Source organism: Meles meles, chromosome 1 (genome assembly GCF_922984935.1).
Source record: "Meles meles chromosome 1, mMelMel3.1 paternal haplotype, whole genome shotgun sequence".
NCBI lineage: Eukaryota > Metazoa > Chordata > Mammalia > Carnivora > Mustelidae > Meles > Meles meles.
Window position 1 is genome coordinate 186,463,271 of NC_060066.1, and position 23,604 is coordinate 186,486,874.

At 52.5% G+C, this 23,604-nt stretch overlaps 1 protein-coding gene and 1 pseudogene across 2 annotated transcripts in view; both read right to left on the reverse strand.

The window, feature by feature from the left end:
• Positions 1-2,363: 2,363 nt before the first annotated feature.
• The window catches only part of BMP8A (bone morphogenetic protein 8a), a 35,071-nt gene continuing 13,830 nt past the window's right edge, over positions 2,364-23,604 (reverse strand). The window contains exons 2-7 of one of the 2 annotated variants that reach the window (XM_046013562.1): positions 22,854-23,043; positions 22,295-22,443; positions 14,255-14,449; positions 13,372-13,451; positions 12,693-12,803; positions 2,364-8,231 (exon numbers count right to left, since the gene is read on the reverse strand). In XM_046013562.1, coding sequence (XP_045869518.1) covers positions 8,082-8,231; positions 12,693-12,803; positions 13,372-13,451; positions 14,255-14,449; positions 22,295-22,443; positions 22,854-23,043 — 875 coding nt within the window. In that variant the 3' untranslated portion in view covers positions 2,364-8,081. Of the gene's footprint in view, positions 8,232-11,255; positions 12,375-12,692; positions 12,804-13,371; positions 13,452-14,254; positions 14,450-22,294; positions 22,444-22,853; positions 23,044-23,604 lie in introns of those variants that run through there. The other variant, XM_046013569.1, reaches the window with a different exon arrangement.
• On the reverse strand, positions 18,545-20,072 carry LOC123947486 (annotated as a pseudogene).

Below are 23,604 nucleotides of genomic sequence, written 5' to 3' on the forward strand. Positions count from 1 at the left end.
TACTGTACACATAGTTACACAGTCATTACCACAAATAATTTGAGAACATTTTTCTCCAAAAGGAAACTTCGCACCCTTTAGCATTCCCTGTGTTATCCCCCAGCCCAAGGCAAACACTAATCTACTGTCTGTCTTCCTGGTTTTTTTCCTATTCCAGACATGTCATATAAATAGAAGTACACAGTATATAGCCTTCTGTGGCTGGCTTCCACTTGGTGTAATGTTTTCAAAAAAGTCCATCTATGGTATAGCAATATCGGTACGTAATTCTTTTTTATTGCCAATGAATATTCAGTGTATGGATATACCACAGTTTGTTTATCCATTCTTAAGTGGATGGACATTTGTGGTGTTTAGACTCCCGGGTATTATGACTAACACTGCTGTGAACATGCATGTGTAAGTTTTTGTGTGGACGCATGTTTTCATTTCTCCCGGGCAGATACGCTGGACCACATGATAACCATTTTTTAATATTTTGAGGAACTGCCGGACCATTTTCCAAAGTGGCTGCACTATTTGGTATTCCATCCACAGCCTGTGAGGGCTCCTAGTTTTCTGTACATGCCCGCCGCCCCGAATACTGTCTCTTTTATATTCTCTTTGTATTTTCCTAGTGGTATGAAGTGCGGTCTCACTCTGGTTTTGTTTTGCATTTCCGTGATGGCTAATGATACGGAGTATCTTTTCATGTGTTTATTGACCAGTTGTATATCTTCTTTGGGAAAGTGTCCATTCAGATCCTTCACCCATTTTTTATTATTGAATTGTAAGAGTTCTTTCAGTCTTCTAGGTATAGGTCTCTTACCAGATACATGATTTGCAAATGTTTTCTGTCATTCTGTGGGTTGTTGTCTTCTTTCTTTACAGTGTGCTTTGAAGCACAAAGGCTTTAATTCTGCTGAAGTCCAATTTGTCTATTTTTTCTTCCATCAGTATATTTTTGACATCATAACTAAAAGTATTGTCTAGCCTAAGATTATGAAGATTTACTCCTACATTTTCTTTTAAGAGTTTTATGGCTTAGCTCTTATATTTAGGGCTTTGATCCATTTTGAGTTAATTTTTGTGTTATAGTGTGAGAAAAGAGGTCTCATTTTCTGCTTTTGCATGTGGATGCCCAGTTGTTGCAGCATCATCTGTTGAAAGGCTGTTTGTTTTTTAAGATTTTATTTATTTATTTGGCAGACAGATATCACAAGTAGGCAGAAAGGCAGGCAGAGAGAGAGAAAGGTTGAAGCAGTCTTGCTGCTGAGCAGAGAGCCCGATGCAGGGCTCGATCCCAGGACCCTGGGATCATGACCTGAGTCGAAGGCAGAGGCTTTAACCCACTGAGCCACCCAGGCACCCTTGAAAAGGCTGTTCTTTTCCTGTTTAAATGTCTTGGCATCCCTGTTGATGCCAATAAAACCATCCCTGGGTTTTATTTCTGGCCTCTCTATTCTGTAGCATTGATCTGTAGATCTGTCCTATGCCAGTCCCATGCTGCCATGTACATTATGCCAGCTCCATAGTACATTTTGAATTTGGCAAGTGTGAGTCCTCCACAATTTTGGTCTTTTTTTCCGATTGTTTTGGCTGTTCTAGGTCTCTAGCATTTCCATATGAATTTTGGGAATAACTTGTCAATTTCTGCAAAAAAACCAGCTGGGATTTTGATAGAGGTTGCACTGAATCTATAGATCAGTTTGGAAAGTGTTGCCATCTTAATAGTGTTACGTTTTCCAGTCCGTACATGGGGGTCTTTCCATTTGTTTAGGTCTCCTTTCACCTCTTTCAGTAATATTTTATAGTTGTCAGAGTATAAGCCTACACTTTTTCTTTTGTTTTCTTTCTTTTTTTTTTTTTCCCAGGAAACCTCTTTATTGGGCAAAGCCAGCCTACCCTTGGCCTACAGGGGACAAGGAATGTGAAGAAGGAGGCAGGGATCTCACAAGGTCAGGGACCTGGACATTTTGCGGGGCCAGCAGAGGGCAGAAGCGAGGGTGTTGAATTTATTCCTAAGTTTTTAATTTTTTTTGCTGTTATTGGAAATGGGAGTTATTTCTTTATTTTTATTTATTTATTTGACAGACAGAGATCACAAGTAGGCGGAGAGACAGGCAGAGAGAGAGAGGAGGAAGCAGGCTGTCCGCAGAGCAGAAAGCCTGATGCGGGGCTCGATCCCAGAACCCTGGGATCATGACCTGAGCCGAAGGCAGAGGCCTTAACCCACTGAGCCACCCAGGCGCCCCGGGAGTTATTTCTTTTTAAAAAGATTTTATTTATTTATTTGACAGAGAGTGAGGTAGCACAAGCAGGGAGAGTGACAGGCAGAGAGGGAGAAGGCAGCTCCCCACTGAGTAGGAATCCCGACATGGGGCTCCATCCTAGCACTCTGGAACCATGATCTGAGCCAAAGGCAGATGCTTAACTGACTGAGCCACTCAGGCACCCCTGGAATTGTTTTCTTGATTTCATTTTCAGATTGTTCATTGCTAGAGTATAGAAATAGATTTTTGTAAATTGATCTCGTATTCTGCAACCTTGCTGAATTTGTTAGTCCTAATAGTTTTCTAGTGAATTCCTTAGGATTTTTTGTATACCAGATCATGTCATCTGCAAATTTCACTTCATATTTTTGCTATTTCCCCTGACTGGAACCTTTAGTACAATGTTGAATAGAAGTGGTGAGGGCAGACATCTTGGTCTTCTTCCTGCCTCTAGGGGGGAAATATCTGGTCTTCACCATGTGGGGTGTTTTTTTTAGGTGCTCTTTATCAGACTGCGGAAGTTCGCTTCTATTCCTTGTTTGTTGAGTGTTTATCATGAGAAGGTATTGGCTTTATAACATGCCTTTTCCGTGTCTGTGGAGAGGATTGTGTGGCTTTTGTACTTTATTCTGTTAAGGTGCTGTATTGTATTGCTTTTTGGATGTTAAACCAGTTTTGCATTCCTGAGACGAATCCACAGTTACCTTTCGAGTGGCTAGACTGTGAGCGACACCGGGGCTGAGCCTGGTTACAAAGTAGAAGTGAAAGCACAAACCAGTCTGAAATGATTCAAGCAGCTCTGCTCACCATTTCCTTGACTGTCCACTGAGCAAAAAACTAAGGGATCCACATGGTGTCCTAGATTCTGGGCTGCCTGCCCGGAGGGCTGTCAGCAGTGTGCACACACACCCCTCTGAGGGCGTCGCTTCCCATAACAGAAGTCCTAGCTTTTGTGCTGCTGCCCGCCAGCCAGGTCCCAGGAGTTTGCAGGGGTTGCAGCTGTGACTGGACCATCGTCCTGGGACAGGCCAGAGACCCTCCCCCGCCGTCTTCCACCCTTGTCCAACCCCCGCAGGCAGCCGAGGTCAGAGCTGGTGCGGGAGGGTCTCGGTTCTCCTGTCCCCTGCTCCTGGGCCAGCAAGGTAGCTGAGCTAGGCTCCACTGGCGCCCTCACACGTGGCCGTGAGTGTGTGATGGGCACCGGGCCACCCGTTGCTCACTCACTGACCCGATGGCCAGCACTGTCGCACTGAGAAGGCCTGGAAGCCTCCTGCCAGCCGTGTGCTTGGTGCTGGGGAGTCAGCCAGAGATGCTTCCCGCCCCCGGACCCCAGAGCCAGTGGAAATCGAAGTCTGGTGCCACAGCTTGTAGCGTGGCACACCATGCTGCCTACACCAGTGTTTGGCAGCCGGGCCACCTCCCAGCATGTCCCATCGGTCACCAGAAACAATATCCAGGGCTGCTGTCCGCTCCCCTGCTGCCGGCCAGGGGCTCTAGATAAGGCTCGATGTTCAGAAACCGCTGGGCAGGGCTGGTTCTCATTTTGGGTTGAAGTCAGGTTGAGCCTGGAGGGGAGGGGAAAAGCCCGCTGGCCTGTGACCCCAGGCCAGCGCCTGTGGAGGAGGGGATGCTGCTAGCCCTGTCTCTGGCATCCTAGGCCAACCTTGGCCTCTGCCTTTGGGTGGGACTCATCCCCCTCTGGTGGGCTAGGGCCCACCCCTGTGGCTGGGATCTCGACCTACAGGATTCCCAGCAGGGCCCCTCGCTCCCAAACCTAGGCCTCCCTCTCACTGCTGCTCGGTCACAGCTATCAGGACAGGCAGCAGCAAGGCCAGGATAATGGCAGCTGCTCGGGGCTGGTGTGACGTCTGCGAGAGGAGAGAGGTCTGTCAAGTGCTTAACAAGGCTGGCTTTCAGGAGGGCATGTGGGGAAGGGGAGCAGGCTGGCCTGAAGCCCCAGGAGGGAGGACCCATCACAATCCTGTGAACCTGGGAGGTGGGGCAGGGTCCCTTCCTTTGCTTCCCTGGTCGCCCTGGGAAGGCAGGACCAGCAGGCTGTCCAGGAAGCTGGCGGACTGGGAACCACAGGGTGGCAGTCGCACTCTCTCTGTTGTGCGAAGGCTTCCCCATCACAGGGGTCCACCTGTAACCCCCCTGCAGGTGGTGAGATGCAGCGTCCCGAGATTCCTGGCTGGTGACCTGAGCACTTGGCTGCCTGCCTCTCCGGGGCTGGGCCAGGGCTCCCAAGAACAGGGTCGTGGGTGCCCCACACCTGCCTCCAGGGAGGGAATGGTGACAGAACTGGGGCAGAGGTCAAGGGATAGGATGCTGCAAGTTCTGTTTTCAAAGAAGATTTAATAACAAATTTTCTAAATATATCATAGCTTGGGTAAATCAGATCAAGTAGTGCATAGAGTATGATCCTAACTTTGCAAAATATCCATATATTCTATATAAAGACAGACGTTTGTGTCAAGGAAAAAGACCAGAAGGGATTATTAACAATGCTTAGCTCTGTGTGCTGGGATTATGTGTCTTTGTATCCTGCTTTGTATTTTCAAAAATTTCCCTGGCGCACACGTACTTTCTTCAGCGAGGAAAAAAAATTTTTTTTTAAAGAACCAAGTGCTTGCTCGAGGCTTCCCAGTAAGAAGAGAAATTCCAGAACACCCCCGCTTCAGCTTCCTGGAGGTCGCAGGTGGGTGCTGGATGCGGGGAGTGGGTGGGGAAGCAACAGCCGCGTCCTCAGCAGAGGCGCCGGGCTGCATGGCTCACTGTGAGTCCCTGTCGGTCCCTGCAGGCTGGGACTTCTGCAGGCAGGGGACTGTGTGAGTCCCTACCTCCTCCTCAGATAGGACTGCATTTAGATTTTTTAGGAAAAGTGCAGCTTTAAAGTGAACACAGCATCTCCTGGACATATTCTGGGAGGAGCAGGTGTTAACAGCAAGGCCAGCAGGGGAGGCCCAGATGCACACATTCATTCAAACTAAGACCTCTGGCGGATGCTGGTCACTGGGCACCATGCAGACGCTGTGCCGAGTGCTTTCGTGGACGCACCAGATCCCCCCTGATCTGCCCCTGATGGCCTTGCATGGGCAGAACCAATATTCCATTCAGAGGGGAAAAGCCTCTACCTCAGACATTACAGAATTTGGTCAGTTTAACAAGAGGCAGACCAGGATTCCATGCCAGGGCTCCTGGCTCCAAAACCCACCCTGCCTTACTCACAGCCCCCTTTCATGTGCAGTTCTGGGCATTTCTTGAAGCATGTTACCCACGTCCCTTCAGAGAGACCCAAGAACAGGGCTTTGCTGTGATGGTGGAGATGCACTGTGGGGGAGGCACACAGAGCAGTGCCCCCCTCCACACACACTAAGGGCCCCAAACTTGGCTATTCCTCTGTGGCCTCTCTTCCTGGCAGCATTCCTTTGCTGTCAGTGGGCCTGAGCTGACCACCTAGGCTTCTAAATCCTTTTTTTTTTTTAATTTGACAGATCACAAGTAGGCAGAGAGGCAGGCAGAGAGAGAGAGGAAGGGAAACAGGCTTCCTGCTGAGCAGAGAGCCCGATGTGGGGCTCGATCCCAGGACCCTGGGATCATGACCTGAGCCAAAGGCAGAGGCTTTAACCCACTGAGCCACCCAGGCGCCCCCACCCTTAGGCTTCTAATGTGCAGCCTTGGAGGAAGCCTAGGCTGCCGGGCACCCATGTAAACAAGATGGCTGTCCCTTCACTGACTTTGCATATATTGTTCTCTGAAGCCTTTTTTGTTTGGTTTCCATTTGGTGGCTGCCTGGATGGCTGGAGGTTCCAGAAGTCTGTCAGCAAGGCCATGACCAGTTTCCTTTTGGCTTGATTGTACAGAAAGGGACTGGTACTGATGTGCCTGCTCAGCATACCCAGTGGCCAAGGCAGTCTGCACCTTTAAAGCATTCATTTTATAAGCTTTCCAGAGCATGCCAGGTTTGTGCTAGGTGCTGAAGAGAACAAATACTAACATTTGTCCAAAGTCTCCAAACCTCTACTGCCCTTGATATTGGGAGGAGAGAACCATTAACTAAGGTCCCCAGATGGCAGGTTTCATGTCCTGTGGCAGCTGGGCTTAAGCTATGTCTGGGCCATGGCAGAGAGGAGAGGGTCAGGGTTTCAGGCTGAGGAAGGAGTCCTGTGTCCCCATGTCACAGAAGAGAAACTGAAGCTTGAATCTGGAAGGGGCCTTGTCCGGATAGCAAACGGGTCAGTGGCCGAGTTGGAACCAGAATACAGGTCTCCTGACACTCCAGCCACTTTGTGCTCCAATCCCTGCCAGCCTGAGGTCAAAGCCCCCCACTACTAGGGAACTCTCCACCTCGCAGATAGTCTGGGCGCACTCTCAGTGTACACAGGGAAGGTCTCCGTCTGCGCTCGTTCCAGACTCCCCTCCCCGTCCCTGTGGAGGGGCTACTGTCCTGCAGCAGGGCCCAGCATCCGCACCTGCTGCCCCACCTGCTGGCCCAGGCCCCTCCTCGGGGTGCGGAGTGACTCCTGAAGGACTCATCCTTGGGCACATGGGGGGGGTGCTCCACCTCGGCTGTGTTGTGCCTGTGGGGTGGGGTGGGCCCATGAGCTGCTTTTGATGACATGGTATTTTAGGGTTCGGGCAGCTGGACTCTGTGCCAGCAGGTAAATTACAGGCTTAGCAAGTCAGAAATCAAATAAACAGCCCAGCTGCCTGCGGTGGCTACTCCAAGGAGAACAGTGGTTTCCGGGAACCTCCCCACCCAGGGCCAGCCGCATTACTGCCTGTCACTTCCCTGGGACAGGGGCCTTTTCTTTGGCTCACAGGTCTTGAGAAACAGGATGGTGCTCCTGGGCATACAGGGTGGTGCAGACTGGTGAACACCATGTTCTTAAGCCCTGGATTCTACCAGACAGATCCCGGCCTGCGGTGGCCCAGGTGCCATCTGTGGGTGAAATGGTTGTTCCTTAGTGTGGCAGAAGGGGGACCCAAGCTCAAGCTGCTGGGTGTCTGGAGTTCTGTGCCGAGGGTTCTGAGGCCAGTCCAGGTCACTGGAAAATCCACCCGGGCTGCTTACTGATGTTGGCTGTGGGTGAGGAGCTGGGGAGCAGGGGCCTGAGCACCATGGTCTCCCAGCCTGGACCTCCCACTGCGGCCACTCTCGTCACTTCTTGAGAGCTAACTTTGTCTTAGTGCAGAGCCTCACATGGAAAAGGTGGAGGGAACTGGACGCCCCCGAGGTTATTCATGTCTGCGGGAGGTGGTCACCTCTTCCCCCCAGGAGGGGAAGACATGCCATAAATCATCCCTGTTGGCTTCTGTCTTAGTACGAGGTCCATCCAGCTTGTTCTGTTTCTAATGTGCTAACTGCTAGTGGGCCAAGTTCAGAGCCCAGTAATACACGGTCCTGAAGGCGAGTGCGTGCTCTGGAAATGCCCAGTGTGCTGCCTGGAAAGGGGAAGACACCCCCTCCCTGCTCAGAGCCCAGCCAGCCGGCCTCATGCTCCAGATGCCCCTCAGATGGGCCTGGGCCAGCCAGTCTGGGCTGGGGTGGCCCAGCATGCGTCCTAAGGCAGGACTTCCAACTGGAACCCAGTGTGGTCCGTGTGTCTGGGCTGCTGAGTGTGTCAGGCCTGTCAGAGCTGCGCTGGCCCATCTGCCACAAAGCCCAGGGGAAGGGGCAGAGGGGTCTGGGGAGACCCTGGCAGGCTGTGGCAGGAGTGTGGCGGGCCTTCCCTGCCACCCCACCCGAGCAGTGATGGCCCTGGAGGGTTTCCTGGCTCTGGAGAGGGGCCTGTCCTGGGCGGGAGGCCCCCGCAGTGGGCACTGGTCTCAGTGGCAGCCGCAGGCCCGGACCACCATGTTGCGGTGCTTGCGCAGGATGACATTGTTGCTGCTGTCGTAGTAGAGCACGGAGGTGGCGCTTAGCTTGGTGGGGGCGCAGCATGCCTTGGGGACTGCATCCGGCTTCATCAGGTGCACCTGGCCGGAGCAGGGGGCAGGCAGAGGCGTGAACATGGCGGCCTTGCCCCGGCACCCCCGCCCTCACTCCTGCTGGCCCCAGAGTCTCTGGCCACTCACCCTCCCCTGCTCTGTCCTCTGCCTGCAGCCCAGGCAGGTGCTCACATGGGGACCCGCCCCATCCTGTCCCCCTGTCCCCCTGCCCTCAGGGCCCACCCAGTCCCCTCAGACAGGGCACCCTAGCACATGGTGTGCCCAGCAGCCCTACAGGGACCCCTCTGCTCCTCTCTCTGTGCTTTCATGATGTGTCTAATCATCTCTTGTCCCCATTAGCTGTTTGCCGTCTGTCTCCCCTCCCAAATGTGGGCTAGTGAATGTTCCCAGAACCAAACAAAGCCCAGAATCCTCGGTCCACCCCCGTAGTGTCCGGCGCTCTTATTCCTCAAAGCACTTCCCAGCCCTGACAATGACCTCCAAGGCAGCTCCTATTCTGGGCAAAGAGTAGAGAATATCAGTGAGACTCCTAACAAAGAGATAAAAGAGGACCAATCAGAGATGAGGGACACAACAAATGACATTTAAAACACACACATACACACACACATGCCAGATAGAATCAATAGTAGGCCAGAGAGCTCAGAGAATGACTCAGAGACCTGGAGCACAGAGTAATGGAAAGTAATCATGTTCACCAGATGAGGGGACAAATACACAAAATGAGAGTAAACCTTGGGAACTCAGCAACACCATCAAGCATGTAACATCTGCATTATAGGGCTCCCAGAACAAGGAGAGAAAAGGAGGCAGAAAATTTATTTGAGGAAATAACAGCTGAAGAAGTGGAAGGAAGAGACAGAAATCCAAATTCAGGAGATACTGAGAATCCCCGAACAAAATCAACCCAAGGAGGGCTACACAAGACACATAGTAATTAAAATGGCAAAAAGCAGTGATAAAGAGAATTTTTTTTAAAGCAACAAGAGAGAGAGAAAAACAGTCACATGCAAGGGAAACCCCATAAGGTTATCAGCTGAGTTTTCAGCAGAAACATCGCAAGCCAGAAAGGAGTGCCATGATCTCTTCAAAGTGTTGAAAGGAAAAAATCTGCAGCCAGGAATAATATTCTATCCAGCAAAGCTATCATTCCAAATAGAAGGACAGATAAAGAGCTTCCCAGAAAACAAAAAGGCATTCATGAGCACTAAGCCAGCCCTATAAGAAGTGTTAAGACTTTTTTAGTGGACAGAAAAGACTCTAAAATTAAGAAAAGCAGCACAAAAGCAGTAAAAATAAGTATGTTTATAAAAATCAGTCTAGGGACTCAGAAAATAAAAGAATGTAAAGCAGGACAACATATACCTAAGTGATGAGGGTGGGAGGTTGTAAAGAATGGGCTCATTTAAACAACTATCTATTTAATATGGGCTGCTTTATGCAGAAAATGTTATGTACAAACCTAATGATAACCACAAATCAAAACCCAGTAACAGATGTGCAAAAATTAAAGGAAAAGGTATCCAAATATGTCACTAAAAAAAGCCAACTAGTCATAAGAGAGCAAAGGAAGAAAGGAGCAGAGAAGAACTACAAAAACAACCGAAACAGAAGTAACAAAATGGTAATATATACATCCCCATCAGTAATTACTTTGAATGTAAATGGACTAAATGCTCCAATCAAAAGACAGGGTGATGGAATTGATGCAAAACCAAACCAAACCCATCTATATGCTGCCTACGTAAGAGACTCATTTCAGATCTAAAGATACCTGCAGACTGAAAGTAAAGGGATGGAGAAGCAATTATGCAAACAGACATGAAAATAAAGCCAGGACACCAATACTCATATGCGACAAAATAGACTTTAAAATAAAGGCTGTGGGGTGCCTGGGTGGCTCAGTGGGCTAAGGCCTCTGCCTTCGGCTTGGGTCGTTATCCCAGGGTCCTGGAATGGAGTCCCACATCAGGCTGTCTGCTCAGTGGGGAGCCTGCTTCCCTTCCTCTCTCTCTGCCTGCCTCTCTGCCTACTTGTGATCTTTGTCTGTCAAATAAATAAGTAAAATCTTTAAAAAATAATAAAATAAAGGCTGTAACAAGAGATAAAGAATGGCACTATATAATCATAAATGGAACAATCCAACAAGAAGATAGGACAATTGTTAAAAAGCGGGGGTGGGGGGGCGGCACTTGGGTGGCTTGGTCAGTTAAGCCTCTGCCTTCAGCTCAGGTCATGATCCCAAGGATCTGGGATTGAGTCCCACATTGGGCTCCCTGCTGGGTGGGGAATCTCCTCCTCCCTCTGCCCCCTTCCCCACTCATGCTCCCTCTCTAATTAAAATCTTTAAAAAGGAAGATATAACAAGTATAAATATTTATACAACCCACATGGGAGCACTCGAATACATAAAGCAGTAGATAACAAACATGAAGTAACTGGTGATAATACAGTAATATCAGAGACTTTAACACCCCGTCACATTAATGGGTAGATCATCTGAACAAAAGCAACAAGAAAACTCTGAATGACACATTTGACCAGATGGTTTTAACATCTATTCAGAACATTCCATTCATACACATTCTTTACAAGTACACAGGGAACATTTTCCAGAGCAGGTAACATTAGGCCACAAAACTAGTTTCAACAAATTACAAAAGATTGAAGTCATACCAGGTATCTTCTAACCATAACACTATGAAACTAGAAACCCATCCCAAGAGAGTCTGGAAGGAGCTCAAATATATGGCAGTTAAATAACATGCTATCAAATAATGAATGTGTCAACCAACAAATCAAAGAGGGAATTTAAGAAATACATGGAAACAAATGAAAACTGAAAGCACAATTGTCCCAGATCTTTGGGATGCAGCAAAATCTGTCTTAAGAGGGAAATTTATAGCAATATAGTCCTACCTCAAGAAACAAACAAACAAAAATCTCAAATAACCTAATCTTACACCTAAAGGAGTTAAGGAAAGAACAAACAAAACCAGCAGGAGGAAAGAAATAATAAAGACTCCAGCAGAAGTAAAATAGAATCAAAAGAAAGAAACCAGGGCACCTGGCTGGCACAGTTGGTGGAGCATGGGACTCTTGGGTCTGTGAGTTTGAACCCCATTTTGGGTGCAGAGATTACTTAACAAAACAAAACAATAGATCAGGTCAAGGAAACCAGGAACTAGTTCTTTGAAAAGATCAATAAACATTTAGTCAGACTCAAAAGAGAGAGAGAGAGAGAGAGAGAGAGCAGACTTAAAATCAGAAGTGAAAGAGGAGTAATAACACCATGGAAATGTAAAAGATCATAAATGGATATTATTAAAATTATATGCCAACAAATTGGACAACCTATAAGAAATGAATAAATTCCTAGAAACATACAAACTATGAAAACTGAAGCAGGAAGAAATAGAAAAGTTGAACAGAGCAATTACCAGCAATGACATTGAATCAGTAATCACAAAACACCCAAGAAACAAAAGTCCAAGACCAGATGGCTTCATTGGTGAATTCTACCAAAAATTTAGAAAGGGGTTACACCTATTCTCACACTGTCCCAAAAAGAAGAGTGGAAGGAAAACATCCAAATTCATTCTACAAGGCCAGCATTACCCTGATCCCAAAACCAGAAAAAGATACCATGAGTAAAGAGAACTATAGGCCAATATTGCTGATGAACATAGATACAAAATCCTCAACAAACTATTAGCACCTTAAGTCCAAAAACACATTAAAAAAATCATTCATGATGATTGAGTGGAATTTACTCCCTGGATGTGATGGTTGTTCAATATTCACAAAGCATTCAATCTGATAATCAGTAAGAGAAAGGGATAAAACCATATCATCATTTCAATAGATTTTTCAGCTTGTTGGAGATACCCCGGCCACAGCACCCAAAGCCATACCGTCTGCGGAAAGCACAAAGGGAAAAAGTGCCAGCGGGGAGGTGAACAGGGGAGGCTGGAGCCCAGCAGCTCAGCGGGGCACACCTGCACCCATCCCTGCACACGCATGCAGCAGGCGGCTGAGCGCACGTGCACATCACTCACCCCACATACACCTGTGTCCCAGGGTGAGCACGGCCATGCACATGGTGATGTGTGTGTTCAGAGCACATGGGCCCCAGGAGGGATGCACATCTGTTACGCAGGTGCCGTGTGTCTGACCATGAACAAGCATGTCTTGTAAATCTGGGTACCCGCATACTGTCTGTGGAGTCCTCACACGTGTGTGTGCAGTGCACAGAGGTTGGTGTGCACCAGCAGTCAGGTATATGCAGGTTGAGGTGAATAGGCGTCTACACGGCCAACACGGCCATACAGGCACCCATTTCCCTCCAGGCGCGGGCCATCACTGCTCATGTGTGCAGGGAAGGTTCTGGGCAGAGAGAGCCCCCTGACCCCCTGGTAGGGGCTTCCATTCACCTGGCTGTGCCAACCCCCCTCCCCGGAAGCCGGACCAGACAGACGCAGTACTGACCAGGGACTGCAGGATAGCGTGGTTGGTGGCATTCATGCACGAATCCAGTGGGAACGAGCACTCCCCCTCACAGTAATAGGCCGAGTAGCCTTGGGGGGCAATGACCCAATCCTGGGGGTGTAAGGGGAGAAGGTGAGTTCTATCCAGATGCCCCTCCTGAGCTCCCGAATCTAGCACCCAGCACAGGACGACTCGGGGCTGCCCGGCATCCATCCCCCAGCCCCAGGCCAGCCAGCCAACCCCAGGGTCCCTTCGGACAGGCTCCCCTAAGAGGCCGGACACAACCAGGAGACCTTCAGCAGGTGGGGCTGGGTACAGCTCTGTCTCCTTCATGTGCAGTCAGCCCAGACCTTGTCCTTCCCACCTGCCCCCACTGCCCACGCCTCCTAGAGCTGCAGTTCCAGCAGGTGCGCAGGCGCACTGCCCGCCATGGCCTCCGTTTCCCTGTTGCAGATATGACCTGTTAGGGCTGAGGATTCAAACCATCCCTCTTTTCATGGTTTTTACCAAAAAGCACTTCTCACAATAAAAGGAAGACATTTTCCCTTCAGAAAACACAGAAGAACCTAATGCATGAGAAAATGAAAATCGCCCATAATTCTACCTCCTCCTGGAGCTACACTTAGGATCTTTGGGTGGGGACTGTCATTTAAGAAGGAGGAGGAGAGTCAGAAATTACCAGCCAGCCGAGGTCCTGGAAGCTGACGTAGAGCTCATGCCGCCGGCAAACCTGCCTGCCGTGGGCGCCGTGAACATCGTCTGCAGGGACAGAAGCACAGGTATTTTCTGGGGTTCCTGCTCACGCAGCTACCCCCGGGGGCTCCCAGGGTGGGGACACCCCACTGGACACATTTGTTGAATAAATGAATGAAGTGGAACTAACGTATCTCGTGTCATAAAGCCCATCCTGCAGCTCTGCTGGTGCCCTGACCCAGCTCGAGAAACTTCCATGGCTCCAGGTGGCTCCCGATAGCTACAGAGTAACCCTGTACTGAGCCCAGCCTCCTTTGACTTCCAACCTGTGGCCCCCAAGGCGCCAAAACACAGGGCAGGGGACCGCGGGCCATCAGACTGCTCCTCGTCTGCAGAGACACCTCCTGACCTCCCCCCACCGCTCCTGCCGCACCCGTTCCACCGGGTTGAGTGGCTCCATGGAGGCCAAAGGGCTGACTCCCCATGGAGGAAAGGAGGGCAGGAGGGCAGGGCAGGCCCACCCCGATTCCGAGGGATTTGGTCTGGTGGGGAGAACCTTCACATAAACAACTGTGGGTCCTCAGGGTCCCCAGGGGAGACCTGAGAGCCACCGGTGCCTGGAGGAAGGGACACCTGGTGCTGACAAAGACTTCTGGAAAAAGCCCTGGTGAGCCAGGGGAGGTCTGAGAAGGTGCTTCTGGTGGCAGGGACAGAGAGGGCAGTAGCTGGTCTTCAGGGCACATGAGGGAAAGGAGGGTGTCGGGAAAGTGCTAGAGGGTGAGCACAGGCTTGAACCTACAGAGGGCCTGGAGGGTTTTGTCCCCTCGAGCTGTTCTGGGGCCCAGCCCCAGGCACATCCTGGACCTCACCAAAAATCCCTGGGAGTCTTTTCTTGTGTGGCAGCTCATTGGTTTTCTTCGGCAGTCTCCTCTTCAGGGGCCTGGCTGCCCGAGGGGCTCGGACGGGACTGGGGTTCGCCCTGAAAAAAGTGACCAGGAAAGGCTGCTTGAAGCGCGGTGCCCGTTGCCCCAGCAGACCGGCCAGGCCAGGATCCACGCTGTGCCCTGGGATGAAGACAGGAGAGAGGGCGGTCACTCAAGGGCAGGGCCGGGCATGGGGGACAGTGGGGACCCTTCCACTAGAGCCTGCACAGGCCCTGGCCCACGGAGGCAGAGGGCCTCAGTTTCCTCATCTGGAGACTCGAGAGAAGGTCCAAGGGAAACGGGAAGGGGGGCCTTGCCAACACAGGGTCGTCATTTGTGACAGTGGTCAACACTGCCATCTGTGAAGCCCTTTACTCGTTTGAGCGACTCCCACTTGTGACCTCGTATGTCTCCGCTGTAACCTGGACCACGTGTCTCATGGAGAACTTTGGAGCTACACCACCAGGGGAGCACAGAACCGTGGTTCACCATCTGAGAGCTCCAAGCCAGAGTTCTCCCGCTCACACCATGCTTTTGGGGAACTCGATGGCTTGTGCCCCAGCAGATGGGAGCAGCTACCAGGACATAGTGAGGGCTTGTTCTGCCTGCTGCTCCCAAGAGCAGGGCCTTAAGTGTCCCCCAATGCCAACAAATGGGACACCGGGGGCACCAGGGCAGCGACATCAGGCCAAAGTCCCAGAGCTGGGGGTTCAGCCCATGTCTAATTCCAGACCCCAAGTTCTTATTCACTTAAGGAGATAACCCCAGGTTTGTGGGTCAAAAAAGACAGAAAAGACTGTGGGCAGGGAAATATTGGGGCCTCTGGCTAGGTAGAGGGATGCCCGTGAAAATGGGATTTGTCCCCAAAGCTGCCTAAAGATGAGATTGCCTTAAGAAACACAGACATGATCCCTGGAAATGTCGGCTCCACCAATAAAACTAACTTCCTGTACCTCTTTGTATTTCCAAAGGACCTCCTGATTTTTTTAAAGATTTATTTATTTATTTTGACTGGGGAGGGGCAGAGGACAAGGGAGAGAGAATCTCAAGCTGACTCCCAGCTTAGCATAGAGACCCATGCGGGGCTTGATCTCATGACCTTGAGATCATGACCTGGGCCAAAACCAAGAGTTAGCCAGGCTGCTCAACTGACTGAGCCACCAGGCTCCCTGCCTCCCGATTTTTCAATTGTCCAAGTACTACAATAGCAACTATAAAGTAACCTTTGAGAAAAAAAAGATCCCTCTGAAATCTCTCCACCCTCCAACACAGCATTTTCATATTTCTGGAATATTTTCATGTCAATTGAAGTTTTACACAATGGTGACCATGAGTGTCTGTATTTTTTTCAACTTTTTCACACAAACACATTCACTGCTGTTTAAATGTCTCCACAATGAGCATTTCAAATGTATAAAATCCTTTGAGAAAATACACCATAATATTTAGATATTAGCTTCACTTTAAACACGTCAGTTACTTCCTGCCTTCCACTGTGAAGACGAGAGTGCCACAGACCCCTTCATTTTCTCTTCCTGTGGAATTTTCTTAAACAACAGGAGAGGATTACGAACTCAGTTTTACGCTTCATAACCCACAGAGCAACTGTTCCCCTTCCATGTCCCTGTCCCCTTGATGTGGCCACCCTGACACACACACACACGTATGTACAGAAACACATGCGTTTATCATACAGTATACAGACGTCCACATGTACAAATACCTATGTTTGCTCCTTTAGTGGGTCTATTATGAGTCACTGGGATACACCACAGGTCAAGGGCACTGCCTGCCCCACCCACAGTCCTGCTCAGCTGGTAAAGGTCAGCCCTTCAACAGCTGTGCTGTAGGCCCATGTCCTTGGGCCAAGTTGACTGAACAACAAATCAATCCAGAGACTGAACTCTGACCTATGACATCACCTGCCACACACAAATTCCCTGGACCCATTAGAGGCTCACTTGGGAACAATCCTGCTGGACAGGAGGTCATCAGCAGCAGGAGCTGACCCTGGAAGGAGCCCAGAAAGAAGCCATTCAAAAGAGTTTGGGTCACAGCAAGTCAGCCACCAGGAAGCAGGAGAACCACAAGGACACGGAGCCATGAGACACATACAAGGCCTGTGAGCAGAGGGGCAATGCCAGAGGCCACGAGGCGCCCAGGGTGGTTGGGAGCAGGAGGGTGACTGTCGTCAACATGGAACTGGAGTGGAACTCCATGACCCTGCGTTGGGCCTCGCTCCACCCCTGCGGGTGTGGCTGTCCTGTCCCTGTTCCCTGGAGAGAACTGCCCACCGAGGAGCCAGAGAGGGTGATCTGTCTTCTGAGGCTGTGTTCACTATTCACTTTCCTTGTGTGCCCGTCTGATCAAGGATCTTCTTGGGGTTACCCGGGGGCAGAGAATGGGCTGCAGGGAAGGCCTGAGCTGTAGTGAGCTAGGTGGTGGGGCCCTAGGCTGCCCGGCACTGGAAGGCTGCCTTCTAGAAAGGAAGAGGTGGGAGCCTGTGGGGCCCAGGGTCCCTGCCTGTCAGGTATAGACCAGACCTTGTGAGGGTGCGGGCAGGCCCTTTTGCACTTGACAGGTGTGTGCAGCCATGCTTGAGAGCGTGGGCCACATTGTGGCCTTTCCCCTTCGGCCCGATGGAACATGCTGCTTCTCTGGGCCGGGGGGCACCCATGAGTCCTCCAGCCTCTCCCCACTTCTCAGTCTGCTCCATCAGCACCCAGAGGTCTTGCCAGCTCGCCTGCCCCATCCTGTCCCGGGGCAGGTGCTCAAGGCCTCATTCACACACCCCCAAACTGTGCCAGACCTAGATCACTCCCGCCTCTATCCCAGGCCTCCTGCTCTGGGCACCACCTGGCTCTTTCCCACAGACCTGGCCCCACCTCAGCCTGTGGTCAGAGGTGACCCTGTGCCAGGCTGAAGGACAACCAGGGTGCCTGGAGAATCCCAGCTATGGATCAAGTCTGCTTTTGTCCCCCTGCCTACTTCATCGTGGAAGAACGAGGAACTCAACCCTCCTCCTTCTTCCTACCATCTTCACACGTCTCACTGTCCGCTCCTGGGGGAGCTCTGCCTGTCCACACTGCTGCTGGAAAACTGACACCCAGGGCCGATCAGGTTTCCTCCCCAGAAGCCCTCAAAGGTGCCCCACTATCCATCCACTTGTTGCCCTTCCATTCCACACCCAACCCAGTCATGGTCCCTGGCCACTAACACCCCACCCCCAGGCTGCCCCTCGGGAGCGGTGTCTCCATCCCTCCATTCCAGGAACTGGTCCTTCCTTTGGGGCGAGGCTCCAAGGAGGCCTCCGTGAAAGGCCTTCCTTCACCAGCTAGAATCTCCAGTTCTCGCCCATCTGCTCTGATGGTTGTATGCCCTCGAGAGCTACGCTGAGAACGTGCATCATGCTCTGTGTCAGGCTTTTTTACCTCACACACACGTACACATCTGGACTTGCACATGGCTGCACAGGCATGTGTATGAACCCGTTATGTCCAGGAGGAAACACCCCATGGCCTCTCTTGTGTTATAAGGGAGTAATGACAAAAGGCCAGTCTAGGTCTCCACAACAGGCAGAAAGGGTCTGAGTGTCCTGGGCGACACAGGAATCCCATGTCTGAGATGAGAAGACCCAGAAGTCCGTCTTAGATTCCAAGAGCCCCTCCTACCACACGCCGCGGCCTTCGACAGCACACAGGGGACAGCTGATCGACAGGGGAACCTTGTCACTGCGTTGCCAGTGCTCTGGCCCAGCAAGACAGCCTTGCTGTCCTTCCAGACACATCTATTTAGCCACGAGGAGGAGGATGTGCAAGGAGGAAGAGGGGAGGCTACAGGGACACAGAATTTAGCCAGAGGACGGAAGGCCCCAGAGGAAAAGTCAGAGGGGCCGCAGGAAGACAAGCTCATGCAGACAGCATCCCCCGGGTAACGGGCCATACGGTGCTGGCAAAGTGGGGCCTTGGGGGTATGGGGGTGGTCACGCCTTCTCATCATCCCCCCACGTTTCCTGACTCATTCACAAGGGGAAGCCCTTCCATGAAAGCCGTCCTGTGGGCTCTTTCGAGCCGTACACAATATCACATAAACAGCACAGTGAGGAGGGCGTTCAAAGTGCCCGACGACGGTACCAGACCATCTCAGGATGCACAGAACATACAAGATAAAGGGCTCCGTTCTCCTTTGGTTTTTAATTAAAGCCATATCCCTCTTGGCAGGATAGTCTGTCTGGCGGTGGGAAAGCTGGTCAGACAGCCAGCGCCACCGACAGAGGTGACCAGACCTCCTCTGGTTTCCAATGAAACCCACCCTCTATGACCGGGGCTTCCTTCCCAGCTCAGGCTGCCACCTGCTGTGTGGGTCTGAGGTTTGGGGACAGGGCAAAGGGCTGCCTGAGCTCTTTTTGACGTCCACCATCAGGCCATCCCAGGGCTCGATCCACGTGGGGCCTTTCTTCCTGTGCACGTGGAACACGGCCTTCTTGGGGATGGTTCGGTCCGCACAGCGCCCTAGTGAGCGGCACGGTGCATTTCTCCAAGATGTGGGGTCCCTTGTCCTTGGTGCAGCGTTGCATGGTGACCACCGTTCTGGCCTTGGCACCGGACACCAAATCCATGGCTCCCTCCGTGCCTCTCCCCTTCTTTCCGGAGGTGACCCAGTTAGCCTGTCACCGGACAGGAAACCTGCATGGCTCCCAGCATGGTGAGGTGGAGGTGTCCCTTCGAATTACTGGAGACGAGTCTTCGCAGGAGAAAAAACATTTCCCCCGGAGGAAATGGTGACCATCTGCTCACCCGCAGTGATGAGATCTGCATCCGCCTCCTCTTTTAATGGAAACGGACGGAAGCCCAGGATCCCATTTTCATGGTGAAGATGATCAGTTACATCCGGGCTGATGTAGTTGCTGGGCAGGAGCGGGATTCCTACGCCCCAGGTGGCGTACATGCCATCCTCATGTTCAAGAGCTGCCCATGTGATGATCCGGGTCCTGGGGTCACCCACACACTTGGCTTTTTCACCTTCTGGCTGCACCATGAAATGCTCAATTCATTTCTCGTATTTTTCCCTCCTGATGACGGGGTCGCATCAGCGTTGGGAACCTGGACGTATTCGGGGGCAGACGTGCCCACACCCGCAGCTTCATCCGCCCCCACCACGGAGGTTTCTGCAGCTTTGCTCGTGGGCACAGTGGAACTCCTGGTACTTCTGAAGGTAACGTTTCCTCCGCGGTGGGCCTTCCACCCTTTCACCAAAGCAAACCCGGCCAAGATGCCCACTTCGGAAGATGGAGATCCCCGAGAAAGTCTCTCACCTCTCTGAACTGGCTCTTGAGGGCCATGTGGCCTCCCGTGAGTACCTGAAGGGGACACCTCCCTCCTGCACCAGGGTCCTCTAGGCCATGGGCCTGTAGAACAGGGCCCCGCCCCGCACCCACCTTGCAGATGCACTCCCTTGGGGAGCCCTGGGAAGGTAGCTCCAGCCCCAGCGGGACAGGTACTGGTGCTCACACAGCAAGTTCTCCCCCGCGTCGGAGCCGATGATATGGGGGACCTGCTTGGTCTCCAGGAGAAGGCCCAGCCCAAAGTCGTCCAGCCCCATGTTGCTGTTTCCTTGACGTGTGTCTTGAGCAGCGCCTTTATCAGGTTCTCTGGAATCCTACAGAGCCCAAAGCCACGACCCTGAGCTTGGTGCTGTCGGAGATGTCTTTCCCAAGCTGCACGGGGTCCCTGTACAATCTGGAGAACTGCTGGAGGGCCGCCATCCTGAGCTCTGCCTCCGGCTCCAGACCTGGTGGGGACTGACTGACTGCCGCAGCTGCTGCGTCAGAGAGCAGGGAGGGCACACTGGGTGGTGACGTGGGGACAAGGTGACCCTCAACATCCTGGCCCCTCTACACCTTGAGAGGCTCGGGAATCATCATGCCTCCCACCCCGTGGGACCCAAACCCAGGACCCTCGCCTGATGGGGAGGGAGCCATGCCTGCAGAGGCCCCATGGTGGTGTCTGTGAGAGGAAGACTGACCATGAGCCCTCAGGTTGACCAGAAGGCAGCCTTCTCCACCCCAGAACCCCCACGGGAAGCAGAGATCCTCTGCATCACCCCTTCTGGGCAGCCCTCTCCATGTGGGAGGCCCCAGGGTTCTGGACCGTCCCCTTCCTTCTCCATCCACACCCCTGCCCAGGAGACCTGCTCCAGTCCCCGGCCTCTCAAGCCACTTAGATGTGGGCACTTCCCACCTGTGCCCCAGCTCTCACCTGTCCTAGCTGACACTCCATCTGGATGTCAGCCAGGGTTCTCAATAACATCGCTGCCGAAAAAGGACTCTTGGTTTGCTCCCTCAAGCCTGCCCCTCCTCTACTTTTACTCAGGCAGGAAAATATAAAGATTCTATTAAAAATGGCCACTGGCTCAATCCACATTTTCCATCATTCCTCTTCTATCCACTCTTCTCCCTTTCTGCTGCCGCCAACCAACAAGCAGGTCTCTGCTCTCCCCTGCAGCTCGTGGCTCCTGTTGCTCTGACTTTGCTCTTGTCCCCCCACCCCAGACTATGGTCCCTGCAGACTTAGGGGGCAGGGCCTTTGCTGGACACACATGCTAAGTTTTTATTTGACAACAGTTGACATATACAGAAAAGCCGCAAGGACAGTACAGACAGTTCCCAGATACTCAGGCCCGTTTCCCCGGGAAATGCCAACATTGACATTAGCACCGCGCACTTGTCACAACTAATGAACCAACACTAAGTCTGAGGATAAACTAAACACGATGTACTCGGACCTCACTGGTCTTCCCCAGTGTCCTTTCTCTCCTCCAGGGTCCCGTCCCGGATCCCACACGGCATTCCATTCCTACAACTGCTTAGGATCCCCTGGCTGTTACAATCTCTCAGACTTTCTTTGTGTTTGACGACCTGGACAGTTTTGAGAAACACTCGTCAGGCATCTGTAGCAGGTCCTTCAATTTGGGTTTGTCTGATGTTTTTCCCACGGTTAGATGGGGTTCTGGGTTTTGGGGGACGACCACGAGATGAAGGGCCCTTCCCATTCCATCATGTCAAGGGGACACAGCAGGTGCAGGACATTCCTATGAGCCTTGGTCACCTGCTAAGTCAATGCCGTCAGCTTTCTCCTCTGTGAACTCACTTCCCTCGCCCCGTCCCCACTGTACTTTTGGGAAGCCTAATTGGCTAAGCACCGGGGTGAGTGATGCCCTCCTCCAGGGGCTGTCTCAGATGACTCTTTTCTAAAAACCTGACTCAGATCCTGTCATCCTCCATTGCTATGAAATACAGGGAGCCACCCTCAACACTCTGACACGGGGCCCGGTTCACCCACATCAGGATGTGGCCTGCAGCTCTCAGTCTCCTCTCCCACCACGTCCCCATCCGCCCAGTTCCAGTCATGGCTGCCCCTTGCTGTAGCTCAGATCCACCATCCTGTGCCCACTTTCTGCCTCTCCGTCCCCCACTCCACTGCCTGGGATGAAAGAGGTTCTCCCCCGCTGCCTGGGGAATGAATGAAGATGCGAACCCTCATTCTACAGAGGAGGACAGTGAGACCCCAAAGGTAAGTACCCTGCCAAGGTCACCGGGTTAGAGTGCTGCAGAGCTGGGATTCAAACCCAGGCCTCTCTGCTCCAAGTCTGAGGGTATAACCACCTCCCTTCGGCTCTGCCCAGTATGGATACGCCCCACATACATGGCTGCTCTTGGGGAGGGACAACATGGACTCTCTCTTAGTGACTGAAATATTGGTTCTGCAAAAGGAGAGAAGGAGACCACCGTGGTAGGGAGCTCCCGCTGTGAGAACCTTGGCTTCTGCACCCAATGAGCCCCCAAAGTGGTTAGGGGATTACCACCCCAGCTGCTGGGCTGAGAGAGGCCAGGCCTCCAGGGCCAAAGGAGGTGGTTGCAGCTGGCTCTGTGCCAGCAGCTTCGAAGAGCCCCCAGGAGAAGGTCTGCTGCCCAACCCTGAGCCTTACCGTCGTCTGTTTCCACATAGAGGCGGAGCGCCAGGTCCTTGTTCCGGCTCAACAACCAGCGGTCACTGGCTGCTGTCACGTCCAGCACCAGCCAGCCCTCGTCCCCAGCTCGGAGCGTCTGAAGATCCAAAAACAACAAGTCAGACTCCCTGTGGACATGAAAAAACAATTAACTGAGGGCCGGCACAGCTGCCTTTGCATTTCCAGTGCCCACCTGGGGGACGATGCGTGGGTCACCCATCCCGCCTGGCTCGGGGTGGGCGCCCCGTGTGCCTTCTCTCACTGTATGTACTGCACAAAATGTTACTGGGCCCAGCAGGGGTGTGGAAACCGAGGCTCTCGGGAGCTCAGTGACCTGCCCACGGTCCCACAGCCAGGACAGCATGGCAGGGATGTGAAGCAGGACCTATGCTCGGCCTCTCCCCACAGTGACACGAGGCTTTGGCCAAATATCCTTCTGCCTCTGGGGGTGTACTCCCCAGGGAGCTCCCCTTCTGTCCTCTGGGAAGTGTCCCCTCCCCGGCCAGGCTTCGTCAGGAGGCAGCATGAGGGTAGGCACCTGTTGGACTGCTCCCTGACCACCTGGAACATGCTGACGTGCAGGGTCCTGTTGAGCAGGTGGGCGCTGGCCAGCTTGTAAATCCGGAACTCGGCGGCTGTGACCGCCTCACCCTCTGGGATCTGGGTCAGGTCGAAGCGGAACTCCTTCCAGTGGGGCTCCTGGTAGCCCAGGGTGCGGTCACGCTCCACTGCGAGACAGAGTGGGGCCATCGGTCACTTGTGCTCTGAACAGAGCTGGGGGCGGGGGGAGATGGGGCCCCAGGCAGCCTAGGTGGGAACGGCTCCCTCCTCTGCAAGGGGACTTGCTCCCAAGCTCTGCCTCCTGGTGCTGAGAGGGCATGGCAGCCCATGCGCTGAGGTGTCCGGCACAGGGTCCAGCACACCGTGGTGCCAGCAAGAGCTGCCTCCACTTCTGACCCCCAAGCTCCAAACCCAGCCTGCCCCACCCATCCCCTGCTGGCTCTGGGACCCAAGGATGGGACCTGAGGGCATGTCCCTCCTCTGGGAAGACTGACATCAGACCCAAGGCAGAAACAGGCCACAGGGTGGGCAGGGACAGAGCTGAGTGTGTTTTTGAGGCCGGGGCTGAGCAGAGTCTGCTGATGTGTGTGCACTGGAGCCTGGGGGAGAGGGAGTGTTTGCAGCTGACCCTGGAGCTGGGCCTCGAGGGCTGAGAGTGGATGTGCCCCCATGTCAAGGGAGGACACTGCAGAGGAAGGGCCCAGCCTGAACAAAGGCCTAGGGCTGAG